The 19185-nt window shown below is 37.8% G+C and overlaps 1 protein-coding gene across 4 annotated transcripts in view; it reads right to left on the reverse strand.

Moving 5' to 3' along the window:
- PMS1 (PMS1 homolog 1, mismatch repair system component) overlaps window positions 1-19184 on the reverse strand; it is an 87218-nt gene extending 68034 nt beyond the window's left edge. For 2 of the 4 annotated variants that reach the window (XM_031037669.2, XM_031037491.2), the window contains exons 1-4: window positions 19043-19183; window positions 18141-18261; window positions 12935-13086; window positions 2081-2263 (exon numbers count right to left, since the gene is read on the reverse strand). In XM_031037669.2, coding sequence (XP_030893529.1) covers window positions 2081-2263; window positions 12935-13066 — 315 coding nt within the window. In that variant the 5' untranslated portion in view covers window positions 13067-13086; window positions 18141-18261; window positions 19043-19183. Of the gene's footprint in view, window positions 1-2080; window positions 2264-12934; window positions 13087-16134; window positions 16269-18140; window positions 18262-18508; window positions 19004-19042 lie in introns of those variants that run through there. The other 2 variants (XM_031037534.2, XM_081813984.1) reach the window with 2 other exon arrangements.
- Window position 19185: the final 1 nt, after the last annotated feature.

A 19185-nucleotide genomic window follows, 5' to 3' on the forward strand; every position in this document is an offset into this window, starting at 1 on the left:
GAAAGCAAAGAGTATGCAAGATTTTGGATAGAGGTTTTAAGCAGAATGCACTTAAGGAGAAGTCCTTTCCTCCTTTAGCAATGTCTGAACATCTGGATTCTTCTTTTTATTTATTTATCTGAGAGAGAGAAAGAGCGTGCATGCACAAGTGCGTTTGTACACACATGCACGTTGTGGGGGGGGGGGGCAGGGGTGAGGAGACGGAGAGAAAATCTGAAGCAGACTCCTGGCTCAGCACCATGCCCGACAAACACTGGGCTCCATCTCACAACAGCGAGATTACAATCTGAGCCGAAACTAAGAGTCCGACGTTTAACCAGCTGAGCCACCCATGGGCCCCTGAACATCTGGATTCTAACACATAAGGGCCCCTAGTCTACCTCTGTACTAGAACATCAAACTCTCCCACTTTAAACTCCACCCCCTGCCCCACCCACAATTTTTCTTTGTTACTTAGGCATCACCTTACAGAGCTCCAAAAGAGAAAAGTGAATACTGAGCAGGGACTCTTCACAAAAATGGAGAAGACCTACACTATGCCAGCACTCTAAGGGCAGAAGGAAAGAGAGAAGACCACAATAAGCATGGAGATTATATGACTGCTGTTATATCTGTTACTAAACAGACGTCCAAAGAATGAATGAAAAGAAAGCAAAAATATCTCGTGTACATGGCACTTTTCTGAAACGGTAGGTAAAGTTCTATCATTTCATTGTATCGGAGCATTCTCACCCAAATAGTCGGCCAGAAAAGCACAAATGCAGGGATACGTAGCCAGTGGGCACATACAGTACACAGATACTATCACACTATAAAACACAGCCTAATACACAGAATAATATAGTACAGCACAAAGAAACTAGTGCGATCAAACATAAGTGTAGTGTGATCAAACATAAATAAGACACATGGAAATGAACAGATCAAGGTTCTAGACAGGCTTTGCCACAAGCTAGTTATGAAATCTAGTGCGGAGGCAGTGAAGTATAATTGGTACTATGCAAACAAGTTAGTCAGGCACTGAACTGAGGGGTTTATAAACACTGAAGGCACCTAACCAGGGTCAGGAGAACAAAGTTCTGGGATCCAATCTGCCTCTGACTAGGTAGGATTAAGAACAAGTCAACTCATATCTCTAGAGCCCAATCTATCTGTATTGACTAGAATGATATTTCCAAAGTGGGTTCCACAGCACAGTAACAAAACAACAGTGATATGCTTATCAATAAAAGGGTTTCATAGTCAAGTACATGCAGGGAAATGTAACTACTATAAACCACCAACCTTAGAGATTCACAATGCACTTTAGTATAGTAAAATCTCTGAGAAGAGCTTATAATTAAGATAATCTGTTTAATTTTACTTAATACGTTTTTTTCCCCAAGCCAGTGGGTCACTAAAGTATTTTTTCCTTCTATAAATATTAACATTGTAAAACACACTTTGCCATTCCTCAAAAAATCAGAATTACCATATGATCCAGCAATTCCACTTCTAAGTATATACACAAAAGAAGCAAAAGCAGGGACTTCAATAGACATTTGCACACCCACATTCACAGCAGCATTATTCATGATAGCAAAAAGGTAGAAACATCCCAAATGTCCATCAACACATAAAAGGATAAACAAAATATGACTTATACATACTAGAAGATCATTCAGCCTTAAGAAGGAATAAAATTCTGATACATGTTACCTTGAAGACATTTTGCTAAATGAAATAAGCCTGACACAAAAGGACAAATATTATATGACTCCATTAGTCAAATTCAGAGACAGAAAGTAGAATACAGATTGGAGGTGGGGAAGGATAATGGGGACTTATCGTTTAATGAGCACAAAGTTTCAGTTTGCAATGGTGAATAACTTCTGGAGATGGATGGCAGTGATGGCTACATGCACTTAAAGCCACTGAACTGTACACTTAAAAATGGTTTAAATGATAAATTTTATGTATACTCTACCACAATAAAAAAAAAAAAATCCACACTCTTTGCCAAAAACTGGGTTCATTTTCTCTTAATGCTACCATTCTGTGATTATGAAATCACTAAAGAAGTCAATATAAATTACCTTACCTCAGCTACACAACAAATTGATCCCAAGGCTTCTCCACGAAAACCGTAAGTTGTCAAATTTTCAAGATCTTCATGACTACTTATTTTTGAAGTATAGTATTTTATTGCCATTACAGGTGCATCAATGGCCTTGATACCCTCACCATTGTCTCGCACCTCAATTTTATCAAATCCATAGTTCTCCTATAAAAAGAGAATACTTTTAGTATATAAAGACAGTAAACTGTTGTGCATTAGAAACAGAAAGAAACACAAGAGAAACAATCATGTCATTTATTTTTTATGGAATCTTAAGAAAGAGTTCAAATTCCTAACTCTATTAATTATTCCTAATTAATTAATTCCTAACTATGATACAATGGGCAAGTCCCTTGTTTTCCCTGGACTCAGATTCAACTCTAAAAAAAGGAAGTCAGTCTAATCTTTAAGGTTTCCTTCAATTGTTTCAGCATCATGGATACTTGTGTTTAAATTAATTTAAACTTGACTAAGAAAATTCTACTAAATTATATATACTTTTGCATATATAATCTCTCAAAAAAACCAAAACAGAATACTATCACCATCAGCACCTGGTTCTACCCACTAAGAGTCTAGCAATTAACATTATTCATTATTAATATTATTTCTTCCTTTAACAACGTATTGCTTTCCTAAGAACTTTAAATATTTACTACATTATGACTTTCTAAAGTTCTTGCAAATAGAGAACAGAAAAATGCTTATATATTAATTTGGCAATCTCTGTGAGGTCTTTATTTGAAAAATGAGGGCAAAAAAAAAACCCCAAACTCAATTCACAGCTTGGTATTTGTAGTCTAATTCTAGGATGCATATATAAAAAAACAAAATCTAAATTCCCATCGAGGTCGTCCTACAATTACAATGACTCTAGTATTTAAAAATAATACATTTATAATAACCTAAATTTATATAATTCTGTATGTGTCAGTACTTTTTAGGTCAGTTAGATATGCAAGGTATTGAAGGGAAACCTTACTTAAGATTTAGTTCCTCATCTCTCTCTCAGTCAAAAATTAACATCCTGGAAACAGTTTGGCTGCTTCATTTTATAGAAAAATCATCAACTACAGAAACACAAATCTTGCAATACAAAAAAGAACACAAGGCATCTGAGTAAAATAACACAAAGATCTGTTTAAATTTTTAAAATTATATCAACTTTAATTAACTAATTATGAAAACATTCCTAGTCAGGACAGTTATTATTATATGTAATCATAATAAAACAGGTCTTACTATATAAGCAAAATAATTGTTTATTTTAAAACTCTGCAAAGCAGAAACTGGTAAATATCAAGACACTAAAATACAAAGCCAGATAAAAATGCATACTTTACTTTTATAAGAGGGCTTCCATTGGCTTTCTAACAATATTTTTGTGTTTTTTTAATATTTTATTTATTTGACAGAGAGAGAGAGAGAGCACATCCAGGTGGAATAGCAGGGAGAGGGAGAGGGAGAAGCAGGCTCCCCGCCGAGAAAGGAGTCCGATGCGGGGCTTGATCCCAGGACCCTTGGATCATGACCTGAGCCGAAGGCAGTCACTTAACCAACTAAGCCACCCAGGCGCCCCTCTAACAATATTTTTAAAAACATGTTTTTCTTCCAGAGAGCTTTAAGAACAAGATATATGTCTGCCTACCTAAGTAAGATTCATAAGTGAAATCTACCAAATAATCTAATCCTATTTATTATCTATTGTATTCTAATCAGACTATACTATATGAAATGCCTAAAAAAAATAAGTTGCTTTCTTTGGGTTTAATAAATTTCCATGTTTATAGAGCTTAACAATACAGTTGACCCTTGAACATAGGGGATTTGGGGTGTTGACTCCCACATCACCAAAAATCCATGTATAACTTTGACGCCTCAAAAATTTAATAGCTTACTATTTTTCAAAAATTTTAATTCTGGCGTAGTTAACATAGTGTTATATTAGTTTCAGGTGTATAATATAGTGATTCAAAAGTTCCATATATTACTCAATGCTCAACAAGGTAAGTGTACTCTTAATCCCATTCACCTATTTCACCATCCCCACAGCCACCTCCCCTCTAGTAATCATCTGTCTGTTTTCTTTTTTTTTTTTTTTTAAAGATTTTATTTATTTATTTGTGAGAGAGAGAATGAGAGACAGAGAGCACGAGAGGGAGGAGGGTCAGAGGGAGAAGCAGACTCCCCGCCGAGCAGGGAGCCCGATGTGGGACTCGATCCCGGGCCTCCAGGATCATGACCTGAGCCGAAGGCAGTCGCTTAACCGACTGAGCCACCCAGGCGCCCTCATCTGTCTGTTTTCTGTAGTTGACAGTCCATTTCTTGGTTTGTCTTTTTTTTTCCCCTTTGCTCCTTTGTTTTGTCTCTGAAATTCCACATATGCATAAAATCATATGGAATTTTCTTTCCCTTATTTCGCTTAGCATTATACTCTCTAGCTCCACCCACATTGTTGCAAATGGCAAGATTTCATTCCTTTTTTATGGTTGAATAATATTCCATTGCATTTATACACCACTTCTTTATCCATTCATCCATAAATGCACAGTTGGGCTGCTTCCATAATTTGGCTATTATAAATAATGCTGCTATAAACATAAGGGTGCATGTATCCCTTTGAATTAGTGTTTTCGTATTCTTTGGGTAAATACCCAGTAGTACAGCAAGTGAATCATAGGGTAGTTCTATTTTTAACTTTTTGATAACCTTCATACTGTTTTCCATGGTGGCTGTACCAGTTTGCATTCCCACCAACACTGTAAGAGGGTTCCTTTTTTCCACATCCTTGCCAATATCTTTTGCCTCTTGTTTTTTAGATTTTGGCCATTCTGACAGGTGTGAGGTGCTATCTCATTGCAGTTTTGATTCTCATTTTTCTGATGATGAGTGATGTGAACAGCTTTTTAGGTCTCTGTTAGCCATCTGGATGTTTTCTTTGGAAAAAATGTCTGTTCTATGCCTTCTGCCCATTTTTTAACTGAATTATTTGGGTCTTGCGGTATTGAGTTGTATCAGTTCTTTATGTATTTTGACTACTAACCGTTTACCGGAAATGTCATTTGCAAAGATCTTCTCCCATTCTGTAGGTTGTCTTTTATTGTTTCCTTTGCTTTTTTTTTTATTGTGATGTAATCCAAATACTTTATTCCTACTTTTATTTCCCTTGTATCAGGAGACATATCTAGAAAAATGTTGTTATGGCCAAAGTCAAATTACTCCTGTGTGCTCTTCTAGGATTTTATGGTTTCAGGTCTCACATTTAGGTCCTTAATCTATACTGAGTTTATTTTTGTATATGGTGTAAGAAAGTGGTCTAGTTTCATTCTTTTCCATGTTGCTGTCCAGTTTTCCCAACACCCATTGTTGAAGAGACTGTCTTTTTCCCATTGCATGTTCTTGACTCCTTTGTGCAAGATTAACTGACCATGTAACTGTGGATTTACTGCTGGGTTTTCTATTCTGTTCCACTGATCCATATGTCTATTTTTGTGCCAGTATCATACTGGTGGTTTTTTTTTTTAATTTTTTTTTTTAAATTATTAACATATAATGTATTATTTGTTTCAGGGGTACAGGTCTGTGATTCATCAGTCTTACACAATACACAGCACTCACCACAACACATATCCTCCCCAATACTGTTTTGATTACTACAGCTTTGTAATATAACTTGAAGTCTGGAATTGTGATACCTCTAGTTTTTTCAAGATTGTTTTGGCTATTTGGGGTCTTTAGTGGTTCCATACAAATGTTAGGATTCTTTGTTCTAGTTCTGTGAAAAATGCTGTTGGTATTTTGATAGGGATTGCATTAAATGTGTAGATTGCTTTGGGTACAATTTTAACAATATTTGTTCTCCCAACCCATGAGCATGCAACATCTTTCCATTTCTTTGTATTGTCTTCAATTTCTCTCATCAATGTTGTTAAGTTTTCTTGTACAGGTCTTTCACCTCCTTGGTTATGTTTATTCCTAGGTACTTTATTATTTTTGGTGCAATTGTAAAAGGGATTGTTTTCTTAATTTCTTTCTGCTGCTTCACTATTAGTATACAGAAATGCAACAGATTTCTGTATGTTGTGTATTATGTGACTTGACTAAATTCATTTACTAGTCCTAGTAGTTTTTTGGTGAAGTCTTTAGGGTTTTCTATATACATTATCATGTTATCTGCAATCCAAAGCAATTTGGATGCCTTTTATTCCTTTTTGTTGTCTGACTGCTATGGCTAGGACTTCCTGGAAATAGGCTGAATGAAAGTGGTGGGAGTAGACACCCTTGTCTTTTTCCTAACCTTAAGGGAAAAGCTGTTTTTCACCACTGAGTATGATGGCAGCTGTAGGTTTTTCATATATGACCTTTATTATGTTGAGATATGCTCCCTCTAAACCTACGTTGTTGAGGGTTCTTATCATGAATGGATGCTGTTCTTTGTTCAATGCTTTTCTGCATCTATTAAAATGATTTTTGTCCTTTCTCTTATTGATGTATCACATTGATTGATTTGCAAGTATTGAAAAACCCTTGCAACCCAGGAATAAATCCCACTCGATTGTGGTGAATGATTTTCTTAATGTATTATTGTATTTAGTTTACTAAGATTCTGTTGAGGACTTTTGTATCTATGTTCATCAGAGATGGTGGTCTGTAGTTCTCTTTAATTGTGATGTCTTTATCTGGTTTTGGAATCAGGGTAATGGTGTCCTCATAGAATGAATTTGGAAGTTTTCCTTCCTCTTCTATTTTGTCAAATAGTTTGAGAAGAATAAGTCCAACTCTTCTTCAAATGTTTGACAGAATTCTGCTGTGAAGCCAGCTCATTCTTAATTTTTGTTTGTTGGGAGTTTTTTTATTACTGTTTCAATTTCATTGCTGGTCATCAGTCTATTCAAATTTTCTCTATTTTCCTGTTTCACTTTCTGGTAGTTTATATTTTTCTAGGAATGATAGTATCCATTTCTTCTAGGTTGTCCAATTTGTTGGCATGTAATTTTTCATAATATTCTCTGACAATCCTTTGTTTTTCTGTGGTGTTATTTCTCCTCTTTCATTTATGATTTTATTTGACTTTTTTTTTTTTGACGAGTCTGACTAGAGGTTTAACAATTTTGTTGATCTTTTCTAAAAACCACCTCCTACTTTCATTGTTCCATTACTTTTTTAGTTTCTGTATCATTTATCTCTGCTCTAGTCTTTATTATTTCCTTCTTTCTGCTGGTTTTGGGTTTGTTTGTTCCTTTTCTAGGTCCTTTAGTGTAAGGTTAGTTTACTTGAGATTTTTCTTGCTTCTTGAGGTAGGCCTGTATTGCTATAAACTTCCCTCTTAGACTGATTTTTGCTTCATCCCAGAGATTTTGAAGCATTACATTTTCTTTTGTCTCTATATACTTTTTTTATTTCTTCTTTGATTTCGTGGTTGACCCATTCATTGTTTGGTAGCATATTATTTAACCTCCATGTATCTGTGCTCTCTCCAGATTGTTTCTTGTGGCTGATATCTAGTTTCAGTGCATTATGGTCAGAAAAGATGCATAGTATATGACTGATCTTTTTGAATTTGTTCAGACTTGTTCTGTGGCCTAATATGTGATCTATTCTGGAGAATGTTTCATGCACACTTACAAAGAATGTGTATTGTTTTAGGATGGAACGTACTGCATATATCTGTTAAATCCAATGTATCATTCAAAGCCACTATTTCCTAGTAGATTACCTGTCCATTGATATAAGTGGGGTGTTTAAGTCCCCTACTATTATTGTATAAATGTTGATTAGTTCCTTTCTGCTTGTTATTAAACTCTTTTATGCATCTGGGTGCTCCCATATTGGGTGCATAAATATTTACAATTGTTATCTCTTCTTATTGGATTGTTCCTTTATGATTATATAGTGTCCTTTGCCTCTTGTTACCATCTTTGTTTTAAAGTCTATTTTGTCTGGGGTGCCTGGGTGGCTCAATCAGTTAAGCATCTGCCTTCAGCTCAGGTCATGATCTCAGGGTCCTGGGATCGAGCCCCACATCAGCCTCCCTGATGAGCAGGGAGCTGCTTCTCCCTCTCCCTCTGCCTGCTGTTCCCCCTGCTTGTTTTCTCTAATAAAGAAATAAAATCTTAAAAAAAAAAAACAACTCTATTTTGTCTAATATAAGTATTGCAACCCCAGCTTTCTCTTGACATACATTTGTATGAAAAATGCTTCTCCATCCCCCACTTTCATTCGACAAGTGTTTTTAGGTCTGAAATGAGTCTCTTATGCAGCATATAGATGGGTCTTGGTTTATTGTCTATTCCATCACCCTGTGTCTTTTGATTGGAACATTTAATCCATTTACATTCAAAATAATTATTGATATATATTTATTGCCATTTCGGTACTTGTTTTGTAGCTTTTTTCTGATGCTTTCTTCTCTTGCTCTCTTTCAAGGTATGCTGGCTTTCTTTAATGATATACTGGGGTTCCTTTCTCTTTGTTTTTTGCATATCTATTACTGGTTTTTGATTTGTGGTTACCATTGGTCCGTACATAACATTTTCTGCATATAGCAATCTATATTAAGTGGATGGTCATTAAGTTTGAACCCATTCTTTACTTCTTCCCCCCCAATGTTATAGATATATTGTATCATATTTTACATCCTTTTGTGAATCCCTTGACTGATTTTTACAGACATACTTATTTTTACTGCTTTAGTGCTTCCTACTTTTTTTTACTCCTACTGCTTTAGTGCTTCCAACTTTTTTTTTACTCCTACTTAGGGTCTTTCCTTCCCACTCAGAGTCCCCTTTAACATTTCTTGAAGGGCTGGTTTAGTGGTCATGAATTCCTTTAACTTTTGTCTGGGAAACTCCTTATTTCTCCTCCTATTCTGAATAATTGCTTCGATGGATAGAGTTCTTAGCTACAGGTCTTTTCCTTTCAGCACTTTGAATATATCATGCCACTCCCTTCTGGCCTGCAAAGTTTCTGCTGAAAAATTCACTGATAGGCTTATGGGGTTTCTCTTGTATGTAACTATCTTCTCTTGCTGCTTTTAAGATTCTCTCTTTATCACTACTTTTTGCCATTTTAATTATTATGTGTCTTGGTGTGTGCGTCCTTGGGTTGATTTTGTTGGGGGCTTTCTGTGCCTCCCGGATCTGGATCTCTGTTTCCTTCCTCAGATTAGGGACATTTTCGGCTTTATTTCTTCAAATAAATTTTCTTCCCCCTTTTCTCTCTCTTCTTCTTCTGGGATCCCTATAATGCAAACGTTATTATTCTTGATGGAGTAACTGAGTTCCCTAAATCTATTCTTATTCTGCATATTTTTCTCTCTCACCTGTTCAGTTTGATCACCTTCCATTATTCTGTGTTCCAGTTTGCTAATTTGCTCCTCTGCATCCTCTAGCTTATTATTCCATCTAGTTATTTTTAATTCCATTTACTGTGTTCTTCATCCATGGTTCTTTTTTATCTCTTTGTTAAGGATCTCACTGATGGGGGCACCTGGGTGGCTCAGTTGTTAAGCGTCTGCCTTCGGCTCAGGCCGTGGTCCCAGGGTCCTGGGATCAAGCCCTGCATTGGGCTCCCTGCTCAGCGGGAAGCCTGCTTCTCCCTCTCCCACTCCCCCTGCTTGTGTTCTCTCTCTTGCTGTGTCTCTCTCTGTCAAATAAATAAATAAAATCTTAAAAAAAAAAAAAAGGACCTCACTGATGTCCTCCACGATTTTCTCAAGTCCAGTGAGTACATTTATGATCATTACTTTAAATTCTCTATCAGGCATATTACTTATATCTGTTTCTCTTAGGTTTTGTACTGCGGTTGGCCCTATTCTTTCATTTGGGACATATATCCTCTGTCTCCTCATTGTATCTAATTCTCTGTGTCTGTTTCTGTGTGTTAGGCATGTCATCTCTGTCTACTGCTGTTGAAAGTAATGGCCTTATGAAGAAGTCCTATAGTGTCCTGTAGTGCAGTGTCCCCTGTTCACCAGAACCTGGCACTTCAGGGGGTGCCCTGCTGTTGTGTCCTGGCCACTTTTTCCTTCACTGCAGTGTTCTGCAGAGACTCTCTTTGTCTAGTGTGGGCACTGTTTGGTCCCCGGCTGGGGTTGGGTGTGCAGTTTTAACAAAATGAGTGCTGGTCTGCTGCAAAATGAGACCTGCTGCCTCTGCCGGACTGGGTACCGCAAAGTGCATGGGTTGGGAGATGTGGTGTTAGGAAGATCTGCACTAGTCTTCTAGGGGAGGGGACTCAAAATTCAGGGACTGAGGCATATGTAACCGGGAAGGGTGGATCTGTTCAAGCATGGCATTGGGGAGGTGGGGAGGACTTGGTGCAAGCAGTTAGGTAGTGTCAGTGCTACGGTGGTTCTCACAGGTGGCCGTGTGTTTATGCTGGAGGGGGGGGGATGGGAGAGAAATGGTGTCTGCCCACTCCTTTGTTCCTGAAGAGTCCCTCAGTGATCCATGACCTCCGGGACATGCTCTGAAATGAGTAAACTACTGTCCCTCCCATTTTCAAACTGCTGCTTCTAAGCTATAAATCTGAGGGCTATTTGTTGTGCTCTCTTTAAGGGCAGGGATTTGGCTTCCTATTACCCTCCAGGCTCTCCCAGAATGGAGCCTACTGATTTTAAAAATTCCAGGCTTGAACACCTGCTGGTTTTAAGAATTCATGAAATTAAGCCCCTCTGGCTTTCAAAGCTAAATATGGGGATTCATCTTCCCCATGCAGGTTCCCTAGTGTGACATAGTTTGTTTCTCTCCCCTCTCCATGGAACTGCTGCTTTCTCCCCTCCATGTAACACCATGGTCTGTTTCACTTCCCACCGCATTTCTGCCCTTCTTACTCTCTTCGGCATGGCTTCTTCTCTACCTTTGGTTGTGGAGTTTGTTCTGCCAGACTTCAGGTCTTTTCTGGGTTATTTACACTGATGTGAGTGTTATCTAGTTGTATCTGTGGAACAAGGTGAGCTTAGGGTCCTCTTAGTCCACCATCTTCCCAGCCTCTTTTTTTTTTTCCCCAACAAATGAAAGTTTTTATTTGCATGGCCAATTATCATCTGTACTCTTTGCAACTTTTAATATCCCTTTAACAGGTTCCAAGCTTTTGTTGCACAGGGAATAAAAGCTGCAACACTGAAAACTTCCTTCAACAGCCACTCCCACAACACCTAAACATGAAACATGGAACAAATGACAACAGCACAAACAGAAGTACTAAGTTCCACCATTCAACAGTTCATCGGAAATGGAGATAGCTCATCTGTACTCATTCTGTGATGCTTCCCAGCCTCTTCTTAATAGGCTACTATTGACTAGAAGCCTTACCAATAACACAGAAAGTCTGCTAACACATATTTTGTATACGTATTATATACTATATTCTTACAATAAAGTAAACTTTAAAAAAAGAAAATGTTATTAAAAAACCATAAGGAATAGAAAATACATTTACATTACTGTACTGACCAAAAAAAATCCACGTCAAAGTAGATTCATGCAGTTCAAACCTGTGCTGTTCAAGGGCCAAATGTATATTATTTAAAACAAATACAGGTTTGGTATGGTATAGAACAGCTGTTCTCAGCATCAACTAGAAACCTGCTGCAAATATAAATTCTTGGGCCCCACCTAAAATCTGAAATTCTAGGCCCAGTAACTGTTTTAATAAACTCCCTGAAGTATTCTGATGCACCCAAATGTTATTAGAACTACTAGCATAAAGCAAAGATCTTGAATGGGTTTTAGAAACAGAAAGATCTGAACTGCAATCTCAGATTCACTACTTACTAATTACAGGACTTTGGGCAGGTTCTCAGAACCTTCATTATTGTAAAAAAAAAAAAAAAAAAGGTATAGTAGTATAAATCACAGAGTTTTTGTAAGGAGCAACCGCAACTACATATATATGCATATACATGCATTCTATATATAAGCTATCTCTGTGTATATATATTGAAAAGGTAAGTCTCTTTCCTACAAAGATTTTTTTTTTTTTAAAGATTTTATTTATTTATTTGACAGAGATACAGCGAGAGAGGGAACACAAGCAGAGGAGTAGTGGGAGAGGGAGAAGCAGGCTTCCCACAGAGCAGGGAGCCTGATGCGGGGCTCAATCCCAGGACCCTGGGATCATGACCCAAGCTGAAGGCAGACGCTTAATGACTGAGCTACCCAGGCGCCCCCCCCTACAAAGATTTTCATCGGTATTATTTCTAACTTTGTAATACTGAATGTAAATATCCGATAATTAGAAGATTACCAAAAAATGTATTCTTATATTCACTCTAACGATTTATTCACCGTTTATGTACCAGGCACTGGCCAGGTATGGAGGACACAAAAATGAAAAAATACAGACCTTACCTCTACAAGCTAGTAGTTTATAATAAGGGAGGTAGACATGCCAACTAATTGTAACAAACCACAAGAAGTGTCATAAGTCATATTAACTCAAATGATTTTATAGCATTTAAGATTTTTTAATGTGAAAATTATGACACAACAAGGGATTTAGTTTTGAAATCAGATTAGGTGGAAAAGATAAAATGCAAATGAGTATAAAACAAATAAATATGAATAACCAAGAATAATTGGTAGAAAATATGGACAAATTAGATCCATGTTTTAGGTGATGGGGTCCTAAAGAATAAGTTTTAGTGCTACTGTAGTATCGATTTAAATTAAAATTTATTTTTAAGATTTTACTCTTAAACAAGACAGAAAATGCAATGTCCTAAAAATAATTGATTAGTACAAAGAAAGAAGAGAAAGGTAATAGATGTAAGGAGAAATCATCTGCCCAGCCCCTTTTTTCTTTAAAGGTATTTGGCTTCTCAGGGACACTCACCAGTTTAACATCTATGCTTGTGGCACCTGCATCCAAGGAGTTTTCAATGAGCTCTTTAACCACACTGACCACTGAAGTGATTATTTGAGAACTTGAAAGGAGGCGCACTGTTGCTGCAGGTAACTGTTTCATTCTAGCTTTTAGTAGAGTAGCTAAAGATAAAATGTAAGTTGTAAAAATAAAAACTGTTAAATATTTCTAACAGATCTGATAGCAACAACAATAATTAATCGCAGCTCACATTTACTCAACTTCCCACTATGTCAGGCTCTACTGTAAGCACACACAGTATTAAATCATTTATTTAGTACAATATTTTTTAAAATAAGTGGCATTATCACTTCCATTTTATAAGACTGAGGCACAGAGAAGTTAGCTGGTAAATCCATGCTACGGTAATAACTAAAGAGCAGTAAGAAAAATTGTGCTATAATGATATGATATATGATCTACCAGGGTAGGTAGGAATGACCAGGTGATGCTGATACCCCTGGGATGTGGATAATGTCAGTCAGTCATGAGTCTTACTGGCAATCTCAAAAATCATTAGTCATCTATATGTTTTGGCGAATTACAATGTCTTTTTGAATTATTACTTTACTGGAGTTAGGGTACCTAGACCCTAGCATTACTGTTAATCTAAACTAGTCAGACATCAGACACATCACACAGCTCTATCTTCTATACTACTGTGCCTAAAATATTCTAATCATGTGGCTCCCCAAGATAAAGCTCAAATCTCTGTGCTGGCATTCAAAGTCTTTTACATGCAATCCAACCCTACATCCAAAATCTCTCTGCCACTAATTGTTTTAGCGAAAGAAAAAAAAAAAATCCTTTGTCTAAAACGCTTTCAAACAAAAAAATCTCATATGGAAATCCCACGTGTAAAACATGCAGGGAGCGTGTTTACTTTTGCCTTAATGCTTAATTTCAGAAAAGATTTCAGGATAATAAAAACACTAGGTTGACAACATGAAATTCCTCTACAGATTCAAAACAAAAAAATGGGGAGGAGGGGAACCCTAGGTACTTCTTTAATTTACCATGACTCACATGCTCACATGATTTGATCCTATGGAATCTAAATCAAAACAAAACAGCAATGCCAAAGACAAACAAAGTAAAAAGATATCCATTTAGGATTCTTTCTCAGGCAAATTAAGACATAAAACAGCAGAGTCATATAAAAAAAATAGGTAAGAAATGGGAGTATAGCCAATATAATAATTACAGAGGAATTTAAGAGATGCATTTCTGGGATGAGATCAACACACTGAGTTCGGAGTGATATTAACTGGTGACAGTTAATAAATATAACTATGTTTTGCTTTGTACAAGGCAAACCTGATCAGCACAGTAGAAAAACATACCAGACTGGAGTCTAAAAAACAGGTTTAGAGGTTCACCTTTAATACATGTAAAATGAAGCAAATCACGTCAATCCCTCTATAAAATCAATTCATCACCTCTATAATTGGAGACAGTGCTTCCTAGGTTTGTTGTGAGGATCAAATAAGCAAGCACATATAAAATGTTCTGTAGGGGTGCCTGGGTGGCTCAGTCGGTTAAGCATCTGCCTTCCACTCATGTCATGATCCCAGGGTCCTGGGATCAAGCCCCGCATAGGGCTCTCCGCTCAGTGGGGAGCCTCTTCCTCCTCCTCCTTGCCGCTCCCTGTGCTTGTGCTCTCTCTGTCAAATAAATGGAATCTTAAGAAAAAAAAGATTAAAAAATAATTTAAAAATAAAATAAAATGTTCTGTAAATGATAAGGCTATATAAAACATTCAGTATTGTGATGTGAGATCATTATGAAGAGAAATGCTGGCAATTTTTAATACTAGCAATTAACTTCTATTTTTTTAAAATAATTTATTCATTTATTTGACAGAGAGAGAGACAGCGAGAGCAGGAACACAAGCAGGGGGAGTGGGAGAGGGAGAAGCAGGCTTCCCGCCGAGCAGGGAGCCTGATGTGGGGCTTGATCCAGGACCCTGGGACCACGACCCAAGCCGAAGGCAGACGCCCAACAAATGAGCCACCCAGGTGCCCCAGCAATTAACTTCTAATTAAGCTATATATTTGATTTAGTTTTGCGGTACAGTTTTAGGAAGAGTAGCTGTAAACAACTACCTCTCAATAGTTTTTGTGGCTCTCAAGGGCTGGGAGGCTTTTCCAGTCAGGAAAAAGTGTGGACAGGTAGGTTGCTCCACTATTCTACCATTCACACAAATTAGTACTGTCACAAGCAAAAGGCACCCTCTGCATGCTACCCAAGGTTTAGACTGCACACTGGTCTAAGGATATAGAGCTGCATTGTCCAATATCGTAGCCACTAGACAAATGTGACTACTGAGCACTTGAAATGTGGCAACTCCAAATTGAGATGTTCTAATACACTCTGGGTTTCAAACTTAATATGAAAAAAAAAAACTTTTATTAATTTCCTACACTGACTACAAGATGAAATGATATTCTGAATATATCCATTTACCTCAATATATTATTAAAATTAACTTCACTTTTTTTTACTTGTTTTAATGTGACTACGAGAAAATCTAAAATTATATAAATGTGGCATACATTATAGTTCTATTCGACAGTGCTGTATAGAGTAGTGGTTAACAAAGCAGGCTCTGAAATCATATCACTTTCATTATATCCTAGCTCTTAATGCTAACAGTTATATAATGTGAACAAAGTCTAAAACTCAATCATCTAACCTACAAAAACGGAGATAATAATATCATATGATTGTGGTGGGCAGTAAATAAGATAACGAATATAACTTATTACAGTGTTTGGCATACACATGTTAAAGATTCTGGGATACGTGGACTACACTGAGTTTCTCTAAACTCTCAAAGAATAGGTTCCCCACCCCCAACTTCTAATCCCTGCTCCCACAGGGGTTAACCCATGGCCTGCAATCAGATTAGGCTTGGGTTCAAGAGGTCTTCTACCTTAGTTTGAGAATGCCAAGGATCTAAGAAAACACTGATCAAACTTTGGGTATAAACCTAGCATCGCGTTATCTTTTACTCTTTCTGAACAATCTCCTTATTAACCTCAGCATTTTTGCCTCATTCTCTACAGTCTCTCTTTCAAAATCTATTTTTACCCCAAGTCCCTAATTTCGTCCCAATACGGATATCAAGGCAGACCATATCATGAACTCTATCTTCACACACATCTTACCTCCTCCACCCCACTGTGTCCTCTGGTTTCTTAAAATGTTGACACCTCTGCCCACATTCTTCTTCCCTAACTCCCAGGTCAATGTCTCTTCTCCTAAGAACTTTCACCTAATTTCTGCCCTTAGGCATCTTGACCTTCAAAGCAAAAACAAACAAAAAATTGTTCCTTCAACCCTATTACCCCAATGATTATCTTCTTTCTTTATGAAGCCAAACTAATCTCTAAAACTATATCCCCAACAGAGATCTCTCTCTTTCCACATTAAAACAGGCATTTCTAACAATCAGTATCAAGGCTACCTCAAGATAATCATCTGCAAAACAGAATTTATCTTCCTGCTCCCCTACCCATACCCTCTACTTCACTTTGCAATTTCCCTTAATAAACACTATTCTTAGTGACTAAGATCAAAAACCTCAATCTTCCTTTGCCAGCAATCCCATACTCTACTCTCCTCCTATCGATCATTCTAGACTCAGTACCACAGCCACTTGTAACATGGTCCTTTCTGATCACCCAACCAGGAATGATCCTTTCCTCCCCCTACATTCCTAAAGAACTTGGTTTGCATTACTCGTGGAATGTTTATCACACCTGTCCTGACCTGTACAACTTCTGAAAGCAGGCAATTACATATTATTTATTTCTGGATGCAACACAGAATAATCAGAGTACTTCACTCATGACAAGCACTTGGAAGAATACCAATCAAGGGCCACAAAAAAAATTTTTATCAGCACTCCAATGTAAACATTAGGAAGTGTCCTCCTTCCTAGCAAGTCACCACTGCCTTAACTCCTTCCCTTTATAAACTCTATTTTAACTGGCTTCCATATCAGCTCCTATCTCACCTATATCTCCTAACCAGACTTTTTTCTGGACTGCAGGACCTCACTTCCAAGAACCTTCTAAATATCATCATTTAGATAACTTGGAGGAACCTTACACTTAAACATGTCCCAAACCGATCTCAGATCTTTCTCTATTTAACTCTTTTTGTTCCTATATTTGTTTGATAATAAAAATAACAGCTACCATAAGTAACTTTACATATATATATAAAATCCCATTTTAATCCTCACAACAACCCTATCATTCCTCTACCACAAATGAAATTTGAAAGTTGTAAGATCAAGATCACGATTCAAGATCACAAAACTAGTCAGTGACAGATGCACACCTGCATATCTTGGCATGTTTGACTCCAAAGGCCATGCTCATCCAGTCTTACATGGCAAGATTAGAAATCCTGAAGTCATCCTAGAAATTCTCTTCACTTTCTACATCCTGCCACTCAGTCCTATCTATCCTACTACCTAAATATTTCTCAAACTAGTCCTCTCTTCTCTATACCTATAACCTCTGTTCAGCCCCTGAACATTTCTGCCCTGAAGTACTACAATAACCACCTAATTGATATTTTGCCTCAAATCTCAACCAATGATAGGGTTCTTTCTATATTTAAATGTCATCATGTTGCTATCCTACTTAAGATTTTATAAAGAGTTCCAACTGCTAATCAGGTGAAGTCCAAAATCCTTAACAACTGGATCTCTACTTTTCTGATCTCATCCCACTATTCCCCAAACACACAGTAAACTTGACATACTACACTTTTAATGTGGTGGCACTCACTCGTTCCTTAGCTCACAAGGTTCTCTTTCTCTACCAAAGACTTCTAACCATCCTTCCGGATTTAGTACAAGTATCACCTCCTCAAGGAAGCCTTTCTTAACTGCTCCAACTTTGACCCCTCCCCACCCCAACAGATTAGGCATTCCTTCCTGGGTATCCCCATAACACGTTTTCCTTTTTTCCAACCCAAAACTCATCATAGGCTATTCTAACTACTGTTTTTCTGTCTCTTCTTCCTGGCTCAGAGTTGTCTGAGGACAGAGATTTTATATTAATCTCATAGCGCTAGCATAACCTGTAGAACATAGCAAGCATTCCACCATATGTGCCAAACGACACCTTTTGAAAAGTGAAAGAGTTATCAGGCTTACATCACGGCACAGAATGTGTGAGAATATCAGGAATCAGTCTTCCTCCATATTTGCTGGGAGGAAAAGCAAACACTCCTGAAAGAGTACCGCCCAGGAAAGTCAGTTAAGGACAACAAGGTACCTAAAAAAGAAGCAGAGAAGTAGAGCTATAGGAAAACACAATGAAATAATTTACTTTAAAAACAATAAACGTAACCCAATTGTTTTCAGAGAGCCAACAGAAATGCAAGATACATAGATATAATCAAACTTAACCTACACCAATTTTGAAATATTATTACAAGTTACTTCAGCAATACAAATCATAAACTTTGTGAACTGCCAAGGTAATGAAATTCGATTTCAAAGATAATTCCAAATAATCTGACCTTTTCTCTCCATTCTCAAATAAGATCAATTTTTGGAATTCACACTTCCTCAGCATGTCATACAGATGCCTGTCTTCAACGTGTGGGTAAACCCAAAATGACACCAGTAAAAATCATGGTTAAGTGAGAGTTTGCTTGCATCACTTGTATGTCGCCACAACATACAATATATACTACATACACGAGTTATGGCTGTCCGGAGTTAAAATGTCTGCCCGGCAAACAACTTCAAATCCTGCACTCAGAAGGTTCTGGGAAATGGGCTTTAACAAAGGCCCAAGCACGATTTAGTCAGGAATGGCCAAACCAGAGAGAAACCGACCGAGCCCTGCTTAAACACCGCTCTCCACGCGTGCGCGCCCATGAGCCCGGCTTCGTCCGCTTCCCGCCCCTTCTTTGCGAGGGGGCGGGGGGAGCGGGCAGGGGGCAAGGCTGCCCGTGGCGCTTTCACGGCAAACGGGACAAGTTGAAGGTAAGGGACTCTCGAGACTACGAGAAGATAAGAATGAATGCCCGTTAGACACACAACACTACCTTCTTGCTCGCGCGAACCATCCACTAGCGGACCGGCCAGCGTCCCGCCGAGCTCACAGTCCCAACCTCGCGGATCCCGGACTCGCCCCCAGCGCGCGACTGGGCGGGCACTAGGCGCGCAGCACTTAGTCCCGCCCTGCCCG

Source organism: Leptonychotes weddellii, chromosome 3, assembly GCF_054177405.1.
Source record: "Leptonychotes weddellii isolate Sample4059 chromosome 3, ASM5417740v2, whole genome shotgun sequence".
Classification (NCBI taxonomy): domain Eukaryota; kingdom Metazoa; phylum Chordata; class Mammalia; order Carnivora; family Phocidae; genus Leptonychotes; species Leptonychotes weddellii.